Source organism: Perca flavescens, chromosome 1, assembly GCF_004354835.1.
Source record: "Perca flavescens isolate YP-PL-M2 chromosome 1, PFLA_1.0, whole genome shotgun sequence".
In the NCBI taxonomy this organism is placed as follows: domain Eukaryota; kingdom Metazoa; phylum Chordata; class Actinopteri; order Perciformes; family Percidae; genus Perca; species Perca flavescens.
In genome coordinates this window covers 21641464-21665805 of record NC_041331.1, presented here as the reverse complement: position 1 = coordinate 21665805, position 24342 = coordinate 21641464, and the positions used below count along the sequence as shown (strand labels likewise).

Genomic DNA, 24342 nt, shown 5'->3' with positions numbered 1-24342 from the left:
TGTTCAGAATTAAAGGATTATATGTTTAACATGTGATAATCATTTCTCCGCAGCACGTGGTCTTCATGGTGAAGTTCTTTGTGGCGTGGATGATCCCAGACGTCCCGTCAGATGTGAAGGCTCGGTTTAAACGAGAACGCTACCTGATTCAAGAGTACCTGCACAACTATGAGGTGGAGAGGGTCAAACTCCAGCTGAGTGCCAGTTTCATCACAGAGCCACAGTCCGAAATGTCCTCGATGACAGACAAGCATGAAGTGTTGTCTGAGTGCCTGTAGCCACCTGCTTCACACCTTCCAACTAACCAAGCCAAGAGCGGAATGTCTGGGTGTCTTCCACATACAAGGGCTTCCGTCTTTGGGATAAAAACGCTAATATCTTTTCTTGCTGAATGGACTGAATGGATGTGTAGAGGTATCCAAAAAAATATCAAATGCAACATTTCACTTTGCTTAAAATCTGCATCTCAAGTGGATGAAACATTCCCGTGCCATAAAAAGATAGTTGGAAAATAATAGCAAAAAGAGCAAAAAGATAGTAACGACAGCTTGTATCATTCTCCATGTAACGCCTTCAAACTCTCCATTTGTCATGACTGAAAACAATAATCTCTGTATTTGCTGGTGAAGTTAAAGTTTGTGTTTTGAAACATGTGACATTAGGTGTAATAACCCTTTAAAGAGTTGGTTATGTTATTATTAATTAACTTGTCTGCATGTGATTCTTGAGAATACACGATGGACTCCGACTGTTTAGAAAAGAAGATATGTGTCAGTTTTTAAAATGTTTGTGTTTAAAAAAAATCATATAATTTTATGGATATATATCCTTTTCTGTCATTATATATTTTTTTAATTGTTAACTACATAACGTTTATTTCCACTGATCTATAGCTGGGCTATGAGATTGTCAGTTTGGTTATTTGAGTGTATTGTGTTAAGGGAAAGGCTCTTAAGAACTGTGCATTTAAAAAAACAAATACCTCCATCATACTGCAGCCATACTGTAACAATCATAAGTGTTATCATTTCCACCCTGACTGAGTTAGTAATATGGTTAGACAGCAGCTGCAGGCTCATGCATCTCATCTTCCAAAAGTATTTCCAACTTGCTGCGGGACCAATTATAGAATTTCAAGCAAGAAAAAAATGAAGAAAATGTATTGACAGTTTCTGATTTAATACAATCAGTTTGTGTGTGCATGAGTTTAGGTTGTGCGTGTGTGTCGGCTTTACTCCTTGCGTTGATAATAAATGGCTTATATTTCTGTTTTCAGATTTCACATAGTTGGTGTCTCCACATACTGTAGGCATAAACAAAAGCACCTTCATTTCAGAGATGAACAAGAAAGAAGAAGAACTTGTACCCTGGTTGGGATACATGTGAGTGAGGATTTCAGTGAAAATAAATTATTTCCTGACTTTTAGTAACCCAATCCTACTCTCTTTCTGATTACTAAGTGTTGCTGTAGTAGATATAAAGAAAACATCATCTATTTAAATGGGTTGTAGTGCAATTAATTTATTGATCGCCTTCTGCTCTGTAGCCTGAAGCTTTTCTATTTAGAGTTACTTCATACTACTCTTTTAAAGATATCTTTTATCAATTTACTTGCAACACCTTATACCTTGTACTATTCATCACCTCATAAATCAAGCAGTGTTAGTTTACACAGCTCTTCGAGTACATTGTATGCTATAAAGTATTACTTTGTCAAGGGACCAGATAAGTAAAAATCACCTGAGTTTATATTTCCGTACAGATTAGTCATTTATTAAATACAGGATCACTTTAGATTTTTCTGTGATTATATGGAAACATCTTGTAATTGACTCTGTAAATGTTGCAATTGTGATTTTTATCTATCGGCAAATTATATTTGAAAGTTAAAAACAAAGCCTGACCAACTCACATCTCAGGATTAAACATCTGCTCATGTTTGTTGAGCATCACTTGTTGATGAAGTTTGCAGATGTCAGATGTGTGCAGAGCTTGATCCTGCAAAATACTCGATGCATTTCCCAACAAACAAATGCCTTAAACCTCTGTGTTTACTTGTTTTTGTATGATGTTGTAATGACAAAGTTTTCTATCTGAATTCAAAACCTGTTTCATATCATTTGTTGCTACTGCTGCTACATTGCAAAGTAGCTGTGTTGTCTGGTTTGATGTGCATGAATTGCTGTTTGTCAGTTCTATTTTTATTGTAGCCTATTGTACATAAATGCAGTAAAGCTGGTAATATTCACAATAAATACATAAATAACTAGTTTTATTCTGAGTTGTATTTGCATGAAGCCTGTACAGCAACATATTGATTTAAAAAATCAAATAAAACCATTGTGAGACACAAGGTCAAGAAAAAGGCTTGTTTCACTCAAGATCCCCTCTAGACATGTTGCAAGATGTAAAAATCCTTGAAAAACCTGCTTGAATACTAATGAATGACTCATAAGGTTTTTGCCACACAAAAAAAAGTATTTCATCATTGAAAAATCCATAATCCATGGTCTATGTTCTGTTTATTTCAAAAGTTGAACTACTGAACAACTGTGGTCACTGTAAAGTCCCTTCTCATTGTTTGTGAGTTGAATACTGGACCATGAATGTTGTTAAAGCGTCTTTGAGTTCCATGTAAAGCGCTATATAAAACTTATGTATTATTATTATTATTATTATTATTATGATTGGCTGGGTGATGTTACAGTCCTGCTCATACCTACAAGTGTTAAACTGAGATAAGGTGAGCACACAGCTCTCTCTCTTCAGCAGATGAACATGAAAGCAGCCTTCTCGTGTCAAACTCTTATGTCATTCTGCACAGTGAAGCTTAAACATTCAAGAGACACTACAATAAGCAAAACACAATGCTGTGTGAATGGTGACATAAAGAAAAAAACACGATTTAGCAAAAATACATATACAGTGCTGCTCACGAGTTCAGGAACCCATGCTAAAGTTGACTAAAAAGAGGAATAAAAAAATCATCTTTTGGAAATTGATCTTAATGCCTTAATTAACAAATATTAGGAAAAATCCAACCTTTAAGGACACCAATTTTCTTTGTGAATGAATAATGTATCGTAAATAAATAAATGTTCTTCCTTAAAATACAGGGAGGATAAGTATATACACCCCTATGTTAAATTCCCATAGAGGCAGGCAGATTTTTATTTTTAAAGACCAGTTATTTCATGGATCCAGGATACTATGCATCCTGATAAAGTTCCCTTGGACTTTGGAATTAAAATAGCCCCACATCATCACATACCCTTCACCATACCTAGAGATTGGCATGGGGTAGATTCCATAAAATCATCTCTCAATGCAAATCAAACCAGCTATTAGGCTAACTCAAATAAAACCATGCCAATCTCTAGGTATGGTGAAGGGTATGTGATGATGTGGGGCTATTTTAATTAGATTAAAATAAAAATCTGCCTGCCTCTATGGGAATTTAACATAGGGGTGTCTATACTTATGCCCCCTGTATTTTAAGGAAAAACATTTATTTATTTACGATACATTATTCATTCACAAAAATAAATTGGTGTCCTTAAAGGTTGGATTTTTCCTATTTGTTTTTAGTTTAGGCATTAAGATCAATTTCCAAAAGATGATTTTTTTCTTCCTCTTTTTAGTGAACTTTAGCATGGGTTCTTAAACTCATGAGCAGCACTGTATGTACAAGAATATGAGAGCAAGCTGCAGTGTCAGGTGTGACCACCAGATGGTGGCCAATACCAACCAATGACAAGAAAGACACTGATCACTTTTCTCCTTTCTCTTTTGTCCTCTAATCACATCTAGATCTATCTTAAAGTTATAGGATTATTATTGCTATGGTTGTTACATATATATTATTGTTTTATTATTATTGTAACAATTGTCATTAATATTATTTTTTTTTATAGGCTAGCCTTTTATTATTTGGCAAAATTTGTGGGGTCGTTATCGGATGACATATCCTTGAAATCTCGTAAAATATATTTTCAAAAAAATGCTCCCGAAATTTAGTGCATGCTTCTGTGGGAAGATGTGGTTGCCGGGGGGATGAAAATAGCCTTAAATTATTGATGGATTCCTACATCGAGTAGAGGAGGTTGTTGGGGGAATCCACTCCTGCTCATTTGGTTTCCATAGCACCGCCCTCGGGAGGGCTGCAGCTTTCATATATGGGGTTGACTGTCCTTGTTTTTAAAAAAATACTTTTTAAGCATTAAAACGCCAAATAAAAATATATAGGCCTAGGCTAATCGAAATATCTAAAGTTGCAGGCCTATTATATCTCACATAATTTATGCTGCGACATGAAGCAACGGGTTGAACTGTAAACATGTCCTTTTCTCGCCAGTGTTGAAATTACTAATATAACCCAACTAATATATATGCATTAACGTGTTATATTTTGACTCTGGCCTTCATGTGTGCTAAGCAGCTGGCCAGATGTTGGACGCAGAGCTGCTGTCGCTGACCTCGGTGCTGAACACGACGTCAGATGAACCTGCGCGCACCACAGGAGACACGATACAACCTCACTCCCTCTTTGATTTATTGAAGCATCTCCAAACACCCACTTCTGCTTTCCTAACTTTGAGCTTTTTTATTTCTCTATCTCTCTCTCTCTCTTTTTCTTCCGGACAGATCCACAACATATTTGCGACGCTGGCAATCATTTTCACTCCTTTTCGTTTTCTGTCGTGATGGCACTTGGCGCGGCTACTGTACGCCAGTAAGGAGATGAGCTCGTGGTGGCTGAAGGCGCACAGGTCGTTTGATTTCTCATTTTTTTCCGCTTTAGCGCTTTCATTGTGAAGATTAGAATCGTCTTTTGGATCGTCGCCTCCCTGGACTCAAAATTATCACAACTTCGTTTGTTGTTTTCGTTGTTGCCGCTGCAGTCGGCCATCCTGCGCCGTAACATGACGATTAAGCAGTAAAATAATAGTGAGATATAGGCCTACACAATAGAAACTGGATATGGAGTCAGTGAAGACGAGAGCCGCGGCCGGGGTGAAGGAATTTGCGGGGAAGACCCTGGGTCATATGCACAGGTAAGGAAAAGCCTTTTTTTTCCTGTCTTGATTGGCGCGTGCCAATTTCCTCGCGTTGAAGCGTAATTATTTGCATGCTTGATTTTTTATTTACCAGAGAGGAGTCAGGGTGGTGTGTAGGTCTGCAGGTCACCAAACAATCTTTTACAACTTACAGGGATATAGTCACGCCTCTAGAAGTGAGAAGAAAATTATGCAATCAAATAGGCCTGTGTCAGTGTGTGTGTGTGTGTGTGTGTGTGTGTGTGTGTGTGTGTGTGTGTGTGTGTGTGTGTGTGTGTGTGGTGATGACAGGGGGTTTAGATGACCCTAGATGCCTGTACGTGAGTCTCATTGGCAGAGGTTATAGCCTACAGGACGTGCAGGCCAAGCATTTCCTATTATCTTTAAAAACCAGTGACGCACATACAATGATAAACCTGCAGCATGCGTCTCATATTCATTTAAAAATCATCACTTTGTTCTTTTTTATATGGGGTTTCTGTAAGACATCTTGCTGGTTTTTACATCTCCAGCGAGATTATTCCCTTTTGTCTCTTAAGCATTTGGGGCCTTTCTGTGATTTATTTCTTACAGTCTGAAGTAGATAGGCTACAGTAAAATTACATGTTATTGATGATCCACAGGAGTTTTGTTTCAATGAAGTTTAGTTCTTTTATATTTTTCTGAGGCCTTTGATTCATAGTTATACTGACTGATTTCAATTCGCATTTTATTTTCGATTCTTTTTTGTGGTCATTATTAATTAGCCCTGTCCGTCCGTTTGCAGACACACGCATTTAAATGTTTCGATTTTTATATTTTTACATCCGAATCCGGGCAAACAACGTGTGGCATATAAATGTGACTTTCCTGGAGAGAGAAAAAAAAGGTGGGCTTTGAGGAATGCCCACAGACGTGTGTGTCTGGAGGTGCTGCTCGGTCCAGTGAATGCTAATGAGTGGAAAGTCAGCGGGCTGCTGCAATGCGGTACAGCCAGGGACAGGTTCGCCTGGTTTCAGCTCTACAGGCCAAGTTTGTTCGTTTCTTTCTATTCGTAGTATGTTCTTATGCGCAAATACAGAAGCAAGTGTTTGCTTTTAATTCGTTGTTCATGTCTGTTGAGTCATCTGACGTGAACCCCGCAGATATGACGCTCCTTATAATGTGACAGAAGAAAATACAGTATGGAGGCCTCTCCACCAGTACAGCTGCTTTATTATGGTGATTCTGAAAGAATTACCTCCTGCATTTTATTGACTAACGTGACAAGAAATTTCAGATAGACACACAAACCGCACAAACTCCCAAGCACCCAATCCATAGTGAAATATTCACACAAGTCGAAATAAAAATGGGCCTTAGAAATATTTTTCCATTACAGGGGCGATCTTAGATTTTTGTATGGTGCATCAACATTATATTTTATCAGGGGACACTTGCTAGACACTGTCCTCACCTGGCTGTTGCAGACTGATAGAGAGGAAACAGAAAACCGGGGAGGTGATCGAGCTGACGGAGGATGGGCGGCCCCGGGAGGCTGTGGAGAAGAAACCCCCGTTGTGCGACTGCAACTGCTTCGGCCTGCCCCGCCGGTACATCATCGCCATCATGAGTGGCCTGGGCTTCTGCATCTCCTTCGGTATCCGGTGTAACCTGGGCGTGGCCATAGTGGGCATGGTCAACAACAGCACCATCCACCAGAACGGCAAGATCATCATCAAAGAGGTGTGGCAACGGCAGCGAGCACCTCTGACGTAAAAGCATCGTAGACTGCATGCGTCGAGACACCTGATTCTTATTTTATCAAGAAAAATAAATAAAGAGGACGATTAGATAGCCCGCAGACGATTAGATAGCCCGCAGCACAGGCTACAGTATGTAAGGCCTACTGTCACATTAAGCCATAAAATCACTTAAATGGTCCCTACTAACTATGGCTGGTGATTTCTTTTCAAAATGTAAGTAGATATTTGGGCGTAAGAAATAATTTATTACGCATATTTTAAAACATGCCCAAATTGTTAATGCGCCATAGACATGGTCCTGTATCATAATGTCAGCTAGCTTTTATAGCATTCTCTTTGGGTAATACGATGCAATTTTAAAATGATCAAATGCATCTCTGGATCCCCTGTGAAAAGCCTAAATCTTAGCCTATATAGCCTATATAGCTTATAAGCATATAGGCCTACTCTTAACGTTATTCGAAAATAGACCTACACATTTCCTTGACAGCGTCTATTTGCATAAAAGGCAAATAAGTTCAAAGACACACTAGGCCTACTGTTTAAAATATGTCTCATTGAGTGAATTCACAACAGCCTACATAGGCAATATTTAAAATGGATACATAGGCTATATTTGTGTTTTTGCGTTTTGGTCAAATATTAACCAAATAATCGTACCTACACCCAATAGCTATTAAATTCCACACAGCTTCTCTGTGGGGTTTCTCTGACAGTGCAGGACACATGAATGATTTTGCACAGATCAATGTCATCTGATCGAAATAAACCGTTGCAGGCCTTTTTATAAACAGGCCCTATAGGCCAGTCCTTTCGGATTATGAGAACAAGCCTAAATGTTTTTCGTTTGTTTCTTGATTAATAACCTAAAAGTGTTCAACAGAGGTAATTTAACATGTTAATTATTTGCATGTTATCGCCCAGAAAGCCAAGTTCAACTGGGATCCAGAGACGGTGGGACTTATTCACGGATCTTTTTTTTGGGGCTACATCGTTACACAAATCCCGGGAGGATACATATGCTCCAGGCTGGCAGCAAACAGGTAGGCGGCCGCGGCACTCCCAGTGAGTTACCATAAATACAACAAAGTGATATTCATTTGGCAGATTATGATTGATTTTTTTTAAGCCTATGCCATTTTTGGCCAATTAAACGAAATTACTGTTGACGTGACTCTCCCTTCCTCTCACTCCCATTCTGTAGGCTATTGTTTTTAATTTTTTAAATGTGTAGTCCTTTAGGAAACGAAAATGAATAGCCAAGGCCAGAAGTTCTTGCTGAATTATGAATTTAATTCAGGTAGGCTGAGTTTCACTATCCACATAACGGCAGCAGACAGTCAGCTGCTCTGAAGTGATGCAGAGGTGCAGGGAGAGGCTGATCAGCGGGCTCCCGGTGTCAGGGCTTTCTGCCACCTGTTAATGAGCTCCCTGGGGGGGGGACCAGACCCTGTCTTGTCGCCAAAGGCTTTAATCCACATGGGCACTGCCAATGCCTCATAATAAGTGTTAGAAACACCAGGCCTATAGGCTATAATATTAAGGTGCACGTTTTAGGAATTGAATGTAGAAATGGCTATTGGCTAGGCCAATTGGTAACATTAGCCTACATAAAGGAAAATGATTCCGTTTATAGCTCAACACTAGAGGCCTTAATCTTTAGCACATAACGTTTATAAATTTAAAGGCAATTGACATAGACTAATTATGAAAAAGTGCAGCCAATCCTAGTCTAACAAATCTCCCTGCTATAGCCTAGACCTGATTTTAGGTCTATCGCTCTTTTTTTTTTTTACATTTTCATTTCCCTGCACCCTGGTTGTCTGTTCCTCGTATGGTTGATCGACACGTGGATGTAATCGAATCAATTGGTCTCGTGCCCAACAGTAGTCTCGACCGGATTAGGGCTTGTCCCCCGCGTGCGGCTGAAAGGGGCGGGAAAACGTGACAGAAATGAGAAACAGCTCGGTGTTTAGGCTACGGATGGCCTGGCCCTCCCTGCGCGTGATCTCTGCTCAGCTGCTGGTAAAAAAATGTCCTTCCTTTTTTTTTGTTCTACCTTTAACGACGAAAACAAAGAAGAAACCTCATGTTATTTCCTAATGATTCCTTACAGCCTAGGCTACTGTCTAAACTGTGAATGAGTAGTGCTGTAGGCGTTTTAACCGCAGTGACAGACAGTCTCCTTTTTTCATTATTGCTAATTAGCAAAGTACACAAATGTAAAAAAATTGTGATCCATATATTATCTGTTTGCGTCTAGGTCTATTTCATTGACAAATTAAAATAAGCATAGACCTACATGTCATTCTTCACGAAAAACACCTTTCCATGAAAGAGTAGGCCTACCGAAGTACAAATGGTTGCTAGGCGACACATGCGTATTAGTATGTGGCTGTTAGTGGGGCGTTGCTGCTTAAAAAAAATATTTTTATGACGTCAGAGGAGCGCGTGCCAATCAGAACCGAGGACACAATGTACGAACAGCTTTGATATGTGATAATTTAAATGGTTATACTCTACCAAAAGAAGATAAAAACAAAGAGACTTTCAATGGCCTTTCACGTAGAATATAAATCGATAATCTTTCATGGTTCACTTTAGAAAAGTAAAATGTAGGCTAATTAAAAAACCTCAACACTACCTTTAAATATTTTCCTTAAAAAGAATGGTAGCCTATTATTCATCTAAGTGTTCTAATATTTCAGTGATCTGCTCTTTGTCACCATGGCACAAAGCTAAAACATGTTAATAACATTATATTATATATAAAATGTGATATTTAAAATATATCTTATCATTTTCAGGGTATTTGGTGCGGCCATTGTGCTAACCTCGATTCTCAACATGTTGATTCCCTCGGCTGCCCGAGTCCACTTTGGGTGTGTCATCTTTGTCAGGATATTACAGGGGCTGGTGGAGGTAAGAGAATGTTAACATCTTTATTTCTTCCCTTCAATACAAATCTTGGATTGATTTAATGTATTTACAAAAATCTGCACTATTCTCACTGATGTGTGTTACTTTTATTATGGCTATCAAAAGCTGAGGGTTTGCAATAATACACAATACAAAGGGGCTTCCTGCAAATGTTACTCGAGAAAGCAAAAGAAAAGACTGTACCGCGCACAGGGTATTTAACAGCGGAAATTTTAGATGGGTTGTATTGATCCAGTGCACTACAGCTGAGTGTTTGTGGGATAGTCCAGAGTCCTATTTGGCTGCCACACTTTGTATCCTGGAAACACAACAGCAAAGGTTTACTACAGATAGATGCAAAGGAATATGCTGATAGGCAATCCTCTGGCTTCGTAGTGAAACATGACACACAGATATCTGCCTGCTGTGTAGTTGATGTTGGTAAGATGTGTCTGTTATGCAAAATACAGAAAGCTGATGCTACAGTTCTTAATATGCAAATATGGCAGACAATGTAAAGATGAAGTTGTTGGTGGGCATCATTTGTATAAAGAGGGGATCTTTGTTAGGACAGGGCAATGTCTGGCTGAGGGTTTTCTATTTTTATTTCAATGCTTTTGGACAAATGGTATCAAATGCTTAGTCATGATGGTAGATAATTCGGTAACACTTTACTTGAAGGTAGCTACATAAGAGTGACATGACACTGTCATGGATGTGTCATAAACATTCTGAACAAGTCATGAACGTTTATGACATGACGCTTCTTTTAGTAAGTGTGATTCGGTTTTTGTCATGACAAGTTATGGTTAGAGTTAGAGTTAATATTATAACGCACTGCTCTGCTCTCCCAAGAAAGTCTTTGCAGATTGTTCTTTACGTCAGAGTGGTATGTTCACATTAGTGGCTGATGAACATTTAATGGCTGCAGCGCTGCTTTTCTCCATGCACAGCTCATCAGGTCCTCTTTGCTCATGGCACCGCAGCAATTTGTTCATGTTAATTACAAGGGTGAAAATGTTAATGTTTGTTGGTTATTATATCAGACATCTGTTGGCTCATGTTCAAATCTAAGAGGATATTCCCTCAGATTGTTTGTACAGCCTAAACTCAAGTAATCCAATTATACAACTTGTATGTTTATGCCTTTATAAGGTTTGAAATGGATGTGTAAAATTGTTTTGTTTCTATTAAAATAAGGATTTTAAGGCTATTATTTACTGGAATGTTGGATCCATCAAAAAATGGGTGCAAACTAATGCCTATAATTTGTTCATTGTACAAACCGTATATTTATTTTAACCAAGTGGCAAAACGTTTTCCGACATGGAGCATTGACCACTCTGTAAATACATACATTTCCCAAACAAACTGTGTGTGTCAGGAGCACTTAAAATAATAGGCTAAATAACATAGAGTTCCAGTCTGCTGCTAATATTTTTTGCAGGTTTCTTCACCATGAATTAACACAGACTGTTGCTGTGTGGTGTGTTTAGGGAGTGACCTACCCGGCCTGTCATGGCATCTGGAGTAAGTGGGCTCCTCCGCTGGAAAGGAGTCGTCTGGCCACCCTCTCATTCTGTGGTATATACTTAATTCTCCTAGTGGTATTTATACATTCGGTTCAGCAATGATGTGTTGCATATTACTATATTGGTCAAGAAGTCTCCAAGCTTTTACTCCCTCGTTTCGCTGTCTGTCAGGCTCTTATGCTGGTGCTGTGATAGCGATGCCTCTGGCTGGGATCCTGGTCCAGTACTCAGGCTGGTCCTCTGTGTTCTATATCTATGGTAAGATTGATTGATGATGCATGTCTGTATATGTGTGTGTGTGTGTGTATGTGTGTGTCTTTGCACAAGGGAATATGAGATGAAGAAAATGCTGTGGTAAAATAAAAATGAAATATAATTGGAAAAAATAGTGGCTAAAGTGTTTTTAAGCTTGGTTGAAACTTTAATAGTTTGACACAGAGCCCAGTGAAAGTCAAATGGATTTATCCAGGCAGACTGTGTATTGATCCACCCCCCCTCCCCCCCATCCCACCCCCCTCCAAATGTTTTGGTGTGTCAATAAATAACCCCCCATGTTTCTCTCTGGACTGGATACAGTTAGCTTTCCTGTCTGGGTTTAATTCTCTCAGGCATTTTGGAAAGATCAGACTGCCAAACACTCTCTGTGTGTATTACTGCTGAGGTGAAATGCTCTAAAGTTGTGACATGTTATCTGTCTGTAATATGCAGGATGCTTTGGCATGTTTTGGTACATGTTCTGGATCCTTGTGTCTTATGAGAGCCCCGCTGTACATCCTACCATCACTGATGAGGAACGCTGCTACATTGAGGAGAGCATTGGAGAGAGTGCCAAGCTATCGGGTCCTTCCGAGGTAACATCAGACTTAAGAAAGACAATAAATATAACTCACTCCTCCCAACACTCTTTGTTTTTCAATATTTTGTGTTGTGTACTAGAATAACCAACACATAACCAAGCTCCAGTTTTAACAGCCATTTCTATCACCTTTTTTCAGAGAGACGTGACCAAATGTATGTGTAAAATGCAGTCCTTTGTGATGATCTATTCCAGAAATTCAAGACCCCTTGGAGGAAGTTTTTTACTTCTATGCCTGTCTATGCAATCATCGTGGCCAACTTCTGCAGGAGCTGGACGTTTTACCTACTACTGATTAGCCAGCCTGCATACTTTGAGGAAGTCTTTGGCTTTGAGATAAGCAAGGTGAGCTTACAATACAAGTCAGCGGACAACTGACAATCATTTTTATTTTATTTTATTTATCCAGATAAGTCGATTGAGAAAAAATTCTCATTTTGCAACGACATTCACACATTCTTACCTGGAAGCTGCCCAGTACCACTGAGCAGCTACACTGGAGCGATTGGGGTTAAGGGACTTGCTCAAGGTGGTAATGAGGGAGGGACAAGTGCTGCTCTTTCACTTTCCCCACTCAGATTTTTATCCTGTCGGTCTGGGGATTGAACCGACGAGCTCCCAGTCACAAGTTCGCTTCTTTAACCTTTAGGCAACCACTTCCCGTGGTGTATCATGAATTGAATGATCAATACATTATATTCAAATGCTATGTTGAAAAACACAACACTAGTGGCAGCCGTTATAGAGCTGATCATTGTGATACTTTGCTTTTGAAATGATTTTTCCTCAAAATCGATGTCAGTGCAACTGCTGGCCTGAGGGTGTTTCTATTGGACTGATACATTACATAAGAAGGCAGCATTGGTTCCAAAGGAAACAAACGATTGTTAAGTCACTGCTATCACAAATTATTTGACACTGATTTTAAGGTGAAATGGCATGAGTTTCCTCTAATAGAAAAAGAAAATATGTAGCCATAGAATAAGTGATTCATATGGAATAAAAACATAAAATCAATGTAACCTATAACCTCAGGTGTAACTTAGCTCTATACTAACTATTATACAATGCATGAAATGGCAACATTTTTGATTAATATTGTACACAATCTCTTAAAGCCCCTAAAAACTTGGTTTCATATCTTAAAGAGATGTTTTGCTGATTTAAATCCAGCTCTGTGTCATGGCAGTGTGGGCAGTGTGTGAATGGTGTCTGCTTTTCCTCTCTGCCGCAAGTGCATGGAGCTCCCCAAGGAACGGAGCAGAGGAGGTGTGTGGAGATCTGCCCCATAATACAAAACGTGCACTGGCGGTGCAGGGGGAAGCCAAATGCCCTTCATCTAAACACACTGCCCACACAAAGATGACACAGAGCTGGTTTAAAATTGGCAAAGTACCCCTTTAAGTATTTATAACATGAAATATGCATGATTAAATAAGAAACAATCAAAGTTAAAGTTGGGGAAAACATTGTTTATTATTATTAAGTTAGTAACACTCAGAATATCAGCTAATCTTATTCTATTCACCATGTAGTGCACTGCTTTTACCCATTTTATTTGTGTCCAAATTCATAGTGTGAAATGTATCCACTATAGTGCCCTCAAAAATTCTGAAAATGGAACAAAAAAGTAGCACCCATGGCAACAATCCCACAATAAAATCTTCGGTATTTTATAGATGCAAAAAAGAAAAAAAGTTGGAAGACACTGTCCTTGTCAGTGATGACACTAAATGATGATTTATTAATTTATTGTACTGTCCTATCATACTGCAGCTGATTTAACTTTCTGCATGTGGTTGCAGGTCGGTATGCTGTCTGCCCTGCCACATTTGGTGATGACCATCATTGTGCCCATCGGGGGCCAGCTGGCTGACTACCTACGCAGCAGAAACATCATGTCGACTACCACTGTCAGGAAAATCATGAACTGTGGAGGTGATAAGTCTGAATTGAGGATGAAATATTATTTTCCACACCTCTCTCTGCACAGCTACAGGGTGTTACTTTCATGGTGTTAGATTCATACTGCTTCTTTTTTAGTTGCTCTTCACTGCCAGAGACATGGTTGTGTTTATATTTTTGTAAAATCTATCTGCTCAATACTTAGTTGACCTGCTGATTGTGACTGTGCATTGATTTCATATCTGTCACTTACGTAATTGAGTGCAAGCCATGTATCATGCTTAATTCAATTGGCACCGCGATGACCAACAGCCTGTGGGCTTTGTGTGTTTCTGTGTGTGTGTGTGACCTGCTGTCTGTCTCTGTTAGGATTTGGCATGGAGGCCACATTGCTGCTGGTGGTAGGATATTCCCACAGCAAAGGGGTGGCCATTTCCTTCCTGGTGCTGGCAGTGGGCTTCAGTGGATTTGCTATATCAGGTCAGTAAAAGTAAAACACACATTCTGCTCAATCAGAATGTCACGTATGTACAATTTAGGATATGACATACTGTAGTTAAATAATGTGATAATGATGAGGTCGTACTGGGTCTAATGTAGTGTGGCTAGTGGAAAGTATAGTTTTCACAATAGAAGGGCCAATTGATGGGGGTGTCTAAGGAAAGGCTAATAAGCCACATTTGAAGGGGATAAATATGTGAATATGTAGAATACCTTTCACACCAACAACTGTTGGAGTTACTGTGCTGTTTCCTGGCATAATGTTGAAGAAAAAAGCCAGTACTTTGTAAAAGAAAGTAAACAAGGAAATTCAAAAGTGTATATAAACAAATAGTTATTTGCTTTTTTGCCGAGCGTTAGATGAAAAGATTGATACCTTGTATACATGTCAGAGTTGTGCAGATCTTCTCATCTAACTTGTGGCAAGAAAGAGAACAAGCATATTTTCCAAAATGTCAAACTATTTTTTTAATCTAGTAGTTGATAGCAGCCTGTACTTCCAATCTAAGCTTGCAGTAAATTTGTGCCACTTTAACTTTAATGTATTTGACATTTTGTTAACATCCCTGTTATTTGATAATTTGATGTTTCAGATGCATGCAGTATTGAATGTTCTCAAACACACCCAAATGACAACAGCAATAAGGTTAATCTGTGTAGACTTTCTTAAGACATCCGATTTCAGATATTGTTTGTAATACATTTTAACTGTCTGACAAAAGGAACCTCTCAGCTATCTTTAGCCATTCATTCAACAGATATTTTCACCTTTAATGCTCAGGTCTGTGACTGTGTACAAAATCAGTTTCTTGCCTGTTGTTCTTGAGCTTTCTCCTGGAGTGTTTAATAATTCAGTGCTAGCTGTCTCGGGGGATTTGCCAGACAGGCAGTGTGAGGCAGATCGCGAGGACACTTACTCATTCAGCCAGTCCGGGTGGGGGAGGAGGAGGATGTGTGGCGAGTTGCTGCCAATTTCTGCAACAAGATGGTCACCATTTGTGCTACTTTTAACTACAACTGTGTCTTGCTTCTGTTGCTTTTATTACTTAATAGTGTCACTGTTGCCTCAATTTGTCAATTTAAATGTGGTTGTCTGACCTTGTCATAATTCAAAAAGGTAAAATCAACACTATTTTAATTTTGTGCAAAAATGTGTTTTTTTTGCTTCAGGCTTTAATGTCAATCACCTGGACATCGCTCCACGCTACGCCAGTATCCTAATGGGCATCTCTAATGGTGTGGGTACCCTGTCTGGAATGGTGTGCCCAATAATTGTTGGTACTATGACAAAGAACAAGGTAAGGGGTTCTACATTTAGGCACCAGCCATGGCAGTGATAAAGATCCTCTTATTTCATGTGTGCAAGTCTTTTAGATCTTAAAGAGCTAGATAAATTAACAACACTTACCCTATTATTAAGGCCCCTTATTATGAGCAGTATAGGACGTTTAAGACATGGTTTACACTAAAATGTAGCTGTAAGCAGACATAGGTGTTTATTCATGTATTTTTCAATAACTATATCACTTCATATGAAGCATCCAACAAGTCCTCCAAACCATACGACGATATAGGTAGTTTATTCTTTCCCTCTAATACGACCCACAGGAGCGTTTTCTGTCCTCTTATCGGAACCAGAGAACAGTTGCGGTTTTAAACACGTTGTAAATGTTGTGAAACGGTCTCAGTTTGGTTATGTTTAGGCACCAAAACTACTTACCGGTAGTTAAGTCTAAAAAAACATTTTGGGTTGGGGTTAAAATCAGACGTTACTTCATTTCCAGTTACCCAGTTATGCACATGACACTGAACATAAAGAAACAAAAAAGTGCTGTTTACTTTCATTTTCAATGGGTAACGACTTTCCGGGTGAAAGTCCTGTGTCCTGCACTCTCATACTTTGTCACATCACATTCTGATTGGCTCTCATCATAATTACTATGGCCACTAGAGGGCGTTGTCTCTACAAACGTAACTATGAGTCATATTTGCGGGACATGGTGTACTAATAACACATTACGATAATAATGTATTATATTATAATGAATAATACAAAGCACATAAAATTCAGTTTCAGATATAATGACTAAGTAATAGGACTTATACTTAACTTAGAGTCCTGCCTCCCAAACACACAAAACACACAAAATTACAAGGCTGCACAGCGTCACACATATATAGTTTCATTTATTTAAAAAGGCTAAAGGCTGTAGTTGTTAGCAAACATTCCTCAAACAGAAGTAAATCGTGCATTTCTTGGGGACTATTTTTAACTGCAAATGAATACACAATTGGGGAGCTAGTGACAACTTGCAGCAGCAGGATGATATACAGCATTTTGGTGCTATGGTTGGTGGTATGTCACCCAATGTGTTTTTAATAGTTTTTGGCTTCACGGCACAGACTTGTTAGTAACATCTATCCATTGTTCGTTTTAGTTATTTTCATCGGATTTCTTCACAATAAGATACATATAAAAAATGTCCAGACGTTTCTTTTAAGGGTTTAAAATACAACAACTTTCTTTTCCTTCTCTCTTCAGACTCGAGAGGAGTGGCAGTATGTGTTCCTGATTGCCGCCATGGTGCATTATGGAGGAGTAATCTTCTATGGAATCTTTGCATCGGGAGAAAAACAGCCGTGGGCCGACCCAGAACTGACCAGCGAGGAGAAGTGTGGCTTCATAGACGAGGACGAGCTGGCAGAAGAGACGGGCGATATCACTCAAAGTTACGGTGCATTTGGAGGTCCGGCTAAGTCCTACGGTGCAACCACACAGGTGAATGGAGGCTGGGCTTCAGGTTGGGAGAAAACGGAGGAGTACGTCCAGGAGGAAGCACAGACAGGAGGCTATGGATACAAGAAGGATGAGGGATACTCCTAGACCAAATACCCATTCGCTGACACATGAGTAGACTTATTTTCCTGAGTGTGCATCAGTTTAGTCATAAAAATATCAACAAATGAGAAACAAGAAAACCTACAATCTAGTGTTGTATTGTTTGCACAAATTCTAAAAAAGTATCAACTAAACATTTTTAAAATGTGTCAAGAAATCAAAGATATTCGATTAATAGAGGTGTAACACATATCAAATTGGCAGCCTGTACATGTATTATTATGCATATTGTTATTTGGAGTGCAGTTGTGTCTAAATGTGAATATTTTTATCCCATCAGCCAAGGCTTTCTGACCACACTGAAGCCTGTAGGGTTCCATAGAAGCTGTCCATCAGAACCAACCCCTTATTTATGAAATTAACTGTTACAATACAAGGTCCTACAAGCCAGCCATTACAGTGCTTAGATATGTCACTGCACATTGTTGTAAACAGAAACTAGACACTATGTTGAAATAGATTGAACTGTATCGCTCCTGAATGCACTCAGAGTAGTGTGTCCTTTTAATGCACAATATGATGTGTGTGTGTGTGTGTGTGTGTGTGTGTGTGTGTGTGTGTGTGTGTAAAAGTCCTTAACATGTAAGTGACCTGGTGTAGAGATATGAATGTCATGTAATGACTTGTGACGGACGTTTGGTTACACTTGCATAAGGTAAAACAAATGCCGTCCAATGTTTGCTATATGTGATCCATTTTGTACCTCTGCAGCTGAGCGTTTGATTTTAGCAATTTCAACCCGTCACATCTCAGCAGTGTAGTGCAGGAGTAAAGCCATTCTCATCATTATACTCACCATTACTGTCAAAAGTCTACTGTAGCTGTACCAATGCATTGTTAAATGATTCATCTTAAATAAAACATATATGACAGAGATAACTAGAAAGTAAAGATGTATAAGAGTTTATAGATTCAATTTAGACCAAGAGATGCACGGTCATACGACCTTATGAAGGGTTTGTGCAATGCAAAGACTTTGGGAACGTACAGATTAGCCAAAATCAGTATGAGAGTCTTACCATATTAGAGCAGCAAATCTAATAATGTTAAATGAGAAGAGGAGAAAAAATATTTAAAATAACGTGAAGGATATTTACATGATCAAATGGATGAGATAGTAATTCTTAATGTTAAAGCCCCTGAAAACTAAGTATTTCTCAAAAACATCAACTATTTATGAATAAGCAACAATTACAGGAAAAAAAAAGAAATCTGTCATATGAAATAATTAAAACTGTTCTAACTTCAGCAGAAATGTAAGTGTTAATGTAAGATCACATTGTTAAAAGTGAGATGCTGATTGAGAAAATGTGTTTTCAGGGCCTTTAAGGGAGAAGAGTTTAAAATGTCAAAAGACATAGAAGTTGAAGTAAACATTCCACAACAATTATTTGAATGTTTACATAAATCTATACTTTGCATAAAGTTCACCAAAACAGGATATTTCTATTCGCAATTATTGAAAAGCAGGATGGGCAATTGTGCAATTTGGACAAACTGCCATTTGTCCATTTCCATCACAAGTAAGATGGAAGTAAGATGAGACAGTTTATGATTTGATGTATAATGTAATGGCCTAACTTTATGAGAGTCTGGCAATGAAATGTGTGTTAGGCTCCTGAATAGAAAGAACAAGCAAAACACCTCCAGAATCTGTTTTTTCCTCATTCTGCACTTAACACCGACAAGGTCTGAAGGGGATCAATTTTGTTTAATTTGTCACATGTCTGTGGAGACCTTAAATCAGCACTTCACAATATAGATGTGTGTGGATGTGTATTTATGCATGGAACAAAGTGAAATTTGTAGTGTGTCCTTTTTTTCTTCTTTTTTTCAAACTTATTTGTCTTTGTCTCAGAAACTGTTACTGATGCTTCAATTTCTTTGCACAATCAACCAAAGGTGAAAAGCAGAGCTGAGTTTTAGCCGAAAGTCAAATATTTTTTAAGGGAGTACAGACCATCAGCAGCGAGGTTCCAGCGTTAGGACCCCAAAGTGTGCAGGTGGCACCAAAACATTACTCAGTGTACAAAGCAATAAATCCATAGTAACAGTTCTGGTCAAAACGTCATGAACAGTCATTATGTAATTGTTTTTATGCATTTGTTTAAGAGTCGTGTTTTTTTGTGATAACAAATGTAGAAAATAAACACTTGTAAAGAAAAAAAACATAGAAATATATGTATGACAAATATAGTAGTAGAGTCCAACACAAACGTCTTTGACAACAAGGAAGTGCAAGGAGTTTGTGACGGGGCTGCTCACCCGAAGAGAATGATAAAAAGAGCTCCGTTTGAGAAGCGGACGCTCTTCTTCTTCATGTTACTGTTATTGTTGGTCCACATGGACTGTGTGCTGTTGTCCCCCCCTCCCCTGTCTTTCTCTCTCTCTCTCTCTCTCTCTCTCTCTCTCTCTCTCTCTCTCTCTTTCTCTCTCTCTTTCTCTTCACTTTTTTATTTTGATTAATGTTCTTTATTCAGTGGCTGGAACCCCATTTCCCTACTTAACCACATGTACCTCCCCCCTCACCCTGTTAAAAACTGATTTCATTGTTACAATAATCATTGACATTAAGAATAAAATCTAAACAGGCAATTCTACATTTTCAAAAATGACAAATGTGCAACCTGAAGTAGTTAAAAGTTTCCTGTTGTTGTGCCTCTGAAGTTAAAGTGTGATTCTATGGCTTCTGTTGCTGTGTAAATTGAGAGGTTTGGTGGTGTCAAAATGAAATACTCTATATCCTTTTTTGATAAAAAAGCAAAGAAATCTGTGTGTCCTGAGTCCCGACTATTTGTGACAAAGACAGTGCTGAAGAACATAACATATAGAAGGCAAGCATTGTGTTTTTCAACTTTATAAATTTCTTATCAACTTCCATTGCTGCACAATCCACTCGGTGCTGTATTCACATGTTGCTGATAACACAAGTTAAACATGCAATAACAGATTGTTTTGAACAGGCTCGGGCAGTGGGAACAATTTGTGAATACGATCATCACTTTATAAGTTGATATGGTGACCTTGTTAGCAAGCAGTTGCTTATTTACTGTACACATCCAGTAGTTATGGAGAAACATTATCATTCATTTGAAGTGTTTCTGTCCTCCTGATGAATGCAAGTTTAATATTGACTCTTTTCATGATTGGTGGCCTGAAAACGCTACAGTCACAGATTGAAGTGACATTATGAATAAATGTGTGGAAAATTGAATGACTTCACTACTTTAACATGCTAGCATACACTCACAATAAAGAAAGTGTATTTCTGATGGAGAAAATAACACTGTGAGACATCGAGTGACATTCTGCCAATTTTTTATTTAAAAAAGGGGAAATCTAGTGATAACATTTGAAAAAAAAAGTTCAACAAATGTATGGATGCTGATTATATCATCTGTGTTTACAGCAGATATTGCAATACCTGGCCAAATATGAATTAGTCTACACCGACTTCCCCAGAAGAAGAAGAATAAAAAGTTTACATTTTTAAACTATGAAAATTGATCACGTAGAAAAGGCTGTATAACTAGTGTTCGCTGCTCCACCAAGGCCACAGGATGTGCACAGTTAATGGCTGCCCTCCTTCCCCCGACGGTGAAATCAATAGGGTTGGTCCCCAGTGTTTGGCTGGATCTATCGAGGAGCACTTATTGAGCTATTTGGAGGTGTTAGTTTGATTCAGGAGCCGATCCCCACCTCCACCAACAAAGCTTCTCCACACAGTTCTCACAGATGATCATCAGAGGAGATACTGTACAACAAAACACAGCAGTATGAGCCTGAGTAGAGATAAATGATCTTTGTTTCTGTCAGGTAAATGTCTCACTGAGATCCTCCACTGATGTGAAAGGCATGCATTTTTAGCATACATTTCTTTTTATGGACAAGACCAATATGTAAAACCTGAGAAATAAAATATTTTACATATATCATGACCATGAAACAGTTAAAAGATGAATAAATCAAATAATAATAGTCATATAACAATTAAATAATCATATAATCCCCACTTTATACATTTCAAGCTGGACATTTCCTGCGGGCAGGAGTTGCACATCCCAAGAGTGAGGTTTTCCAATGTCCAGAACTTAGATTGGGCTTTCTTGAATCATTATTTCCAATATTATCCGTATGACTCTGTATTTACCTAATTAGTGACTATTTTTAGTGAAAATGTAAAAAAGAAAAAAAAAAACCCGGTAAAGTTCTCATATTATGGTCATTTTCATTTTCATAATTGTAGAGGTTAGAGGTTCTATCAGAATATGTTTAAATGGTTTCATTTTCATGTGTTGAGCTCTCTGAGCATTGAGCATCTCACTTCTGTTCCATCTTTGTTGGGAGTCACACATGCGCAGTAGCTAGGTAAGGACTACTACCCAGTCAGAAGCAGAGCATGAGGGAGTGCCATGCTAGCAGCTAGGCGAGCATTATAACACGTGTTACAAAGTGATGCACGTTCGTCACGGAAGTAAAGGCTGGACTACAATAGAGCTTTTTGGAGCAGTTGGTGAACAGTGTTTTCTGTTGGGGTGCACTTTGGGCTTTTTCAATTTGTAAACCTATAACATGCACAAAAAAAGATATAAAAAGATATAACACAATAAAGGAAAGGGAAAAAGCCAAAAAGCATAATATGAGCACTTTAACATACAATATCATACAGAGATAATAACTTCAACAAGTATACAATGGAAAAACATTCTATTGATCAAACTGACAGTTTATAATCAAATACTTTGCATTCCATGGTAATAGTCACTTTTTGTAAACAAACAAACAAAACTAAAAATACTTTATGTACAGAGACGTGTACGTACAAAATGATTTTGTAACATCACAACTCGTCTCAAGTACAAGTATTTTTTAAGTCTTAAAATATGTCTGAAGAGGATCATTAAATAACTCAACTGCTATAGATATTTATTCATAAATATTAACTAAAGCAGACCAAAACATAATGATTAATGGTAGCATTACGGTAGTCCAACTCTGCTAAATTATCACCTTCAGCGTCGATGTACTGCAGCTTATCTGTGAATCTGCTCATCTCTTTCCTATGTAGTTTACCTAGAGAAGTCTATCTATAAAGTCATCTTGTATGGATTCCTGCACTGTGTCGATCCGTATTAGTGAAGTAAAATTCCGACCACATTCTCTCTCCTAACATCACTGACGTCAAACAACTCAGCAGAAGCTCTGAAAAGCCCAAGGTGAAACAAAGATCAGTGTTTGATTGACAAACAACTTCTGGTGATATTAAAAACATCTCTATCCCTGTGTGTGTGTGTGTGTGTGTGTGTGTGTGTGTGTGTGTGTGTGTTATTGTGACTCTTGTCCCGGTTCAGCTCATTGCTTTTGTTAATTTGACAGGCTCAATAAACGTGTCACCAGCCACCCCTAAATGGTATTTTCTCACAGTCAACCAGCCAGAACCGTCATCTTGTCCCGGTGCAAGTGAGGGAGGTGACCCATAACCCTATGTGACAATCAATCCGCTTTTTACAAAAAACCTGCCACTGCCTCTCCCCACAGAAAAGGTAAAAGAAAATAAATCAAGGTAACATCAGACTCGGTGTCTGCGTATGATGCCAGTCTTTGTGCAGAACCACGTCACCCGGCAGCTCTTTAAATGTTCCCTTTGGTTTTAACGTTGACATTTGCATCATATATATAAATATAGCATTGGGGTGTGTGCGTCTGACAGCATGGATGCTAAATTGAGAGAATGCGTGCGCATATGTTCAGCGTCTTAAATGGCTGCTCAAATGTGGGTGGGGGGCAGGTGCTGCTACAGTCTCAAGGGAGCGGAGGGTGTGTGTGTGAGAGGAGTGGAAGTGAATGCCAAAATCACTCTTTAATGACTCGGGGGCTGTGCTCATGTTGTGCTCGGGCCCCTGAGAGCCTATGCTGATCATAAATAAACTCCTGATTTGCACAATGTGCCTTCAGCACCTCTCAGCGAGTCACGGGATGATGAGAAAGTATGTGTCTTTAGATATCGACTGAAGTTAAAGCACGACACATGAGGATCACTTTAGTTATGACTGAATTAATGATGGGAATTCTTATCCTCCAAGTATCACAAACAAAGCACTTACTGCTGTCTTTTTTCCATACCTCATGAATTATTAACATTTTCTGTGTCACCCATTAGCATTTTTCAGAGTTGCTTCATTAAAAATAACTGCATGAAGAGAAATGTCTTTGTTTTGGGTAAAGGAAATGTGGTACTTTATGCAGCCTCTCCTGCTTTCTGCAGTCACATACAGCCACACGTGAGCTGTCCATGGTGCTCAACGAACGATCACTGCGTAACACAGCCATGGGCGTATTCACTGAGCTGTACATAGATGTGCAGAATACAGCATGGCATCATTGTATTCAAGTCCTTAAATGATCCTGTTCTATATGTTGCACCTCTACAAGAATCTGTGCCGGTTGGCTCGGGAAACAGCAGCAGGATCCTCCTCCTGCACGAGTCAGGAAGCATGATTGGTTGCACATGCCAGCCTTTAGCACTATCACAACAGCTGGTATATATTTAGCTGGTCCCGACCACCTCTTTCTCCTCTCCTCATATGCAGCCTCCTACCACCTTGTCAGGAAGTGCGTCATAGGCTTGTCAAGGGGGAGCCTCTAGGGCTAGGCATTCTAATATTACTAAGTCAGAAACTCTCCTTCATCAGGCCCTGTTCAAGATCACACTCTCTCTCTCTCTCACACACACACACATACACACACGTGACACTTGCATCAGAATAATGCAAGATTATGTGCATGGAGCTGAGAGGTCTGCAGATTCAGTTCAAATGAAGACATCATAATAATCTTTCTTACTTCTTTGTCTTTGTCGTCCAATGCTGGACCAGTTTTAAAATAAGCAATTCCAAGACAGAATATACAGAAGAAGAAATAAAAAGAATAGCTTTCTCTCAAGAGGATG

General features: G+C 38.8%; 2 protein-coding genes across 7 annotated transcripts in view; both read left to right on the top strand.

Annotated features, from left to right (window-relative positions):
* The window catches only part of ano5b (anoctamin 5b), a 30440-nt gene extending 28168 nt beyond the window's left edge, over window positions 1–2272 (top strand). For all 6 annotated transcript variants that reach the window (XM_028563575.1, XM_028563617.1, XM_028563514.1 and 3 more), the window contains one exon: window positions 54–2272. In XM_028563575.1, coding sequence (XP_028419376.1) covers window positions 54–278 — 225 coding nt within the window. In that variant the 3' untranslated portion in view covers window positions 279–2272. The remainder of the gene's footprint in view (window positions 1–53) is intronic.
* Window positions 2273–4980: 2708 nt separating this feature from the next.
* Window positions 4981–18968, top strand: slc17a6b (solute carrier family 17 member 6b). The gene is made up of 12 exons (XM_028571006.1): window positions 4981–5054; window positions 6506–6761; window positions 7706–7824; window positions 9589–9703; window positions 11197–11284; window positions 11404–11490; window positions 11941–12083; window positions 12284–12433; window positions 13894–14026; window positions 14363–14473; window positions 15665–15792; window positions 17037–18968. Exons 1-12 carry the CDS (start codon window positions 4981–4983, stop codon window positions 17376–17378), a joined length of 1746 nt encoding a protein of 581 aa, XP_028426807.1. The 3' UTR covers window positions 17379–18968.
* Window positions 18969–24342: the final 5374 nt, after the last annotated feature.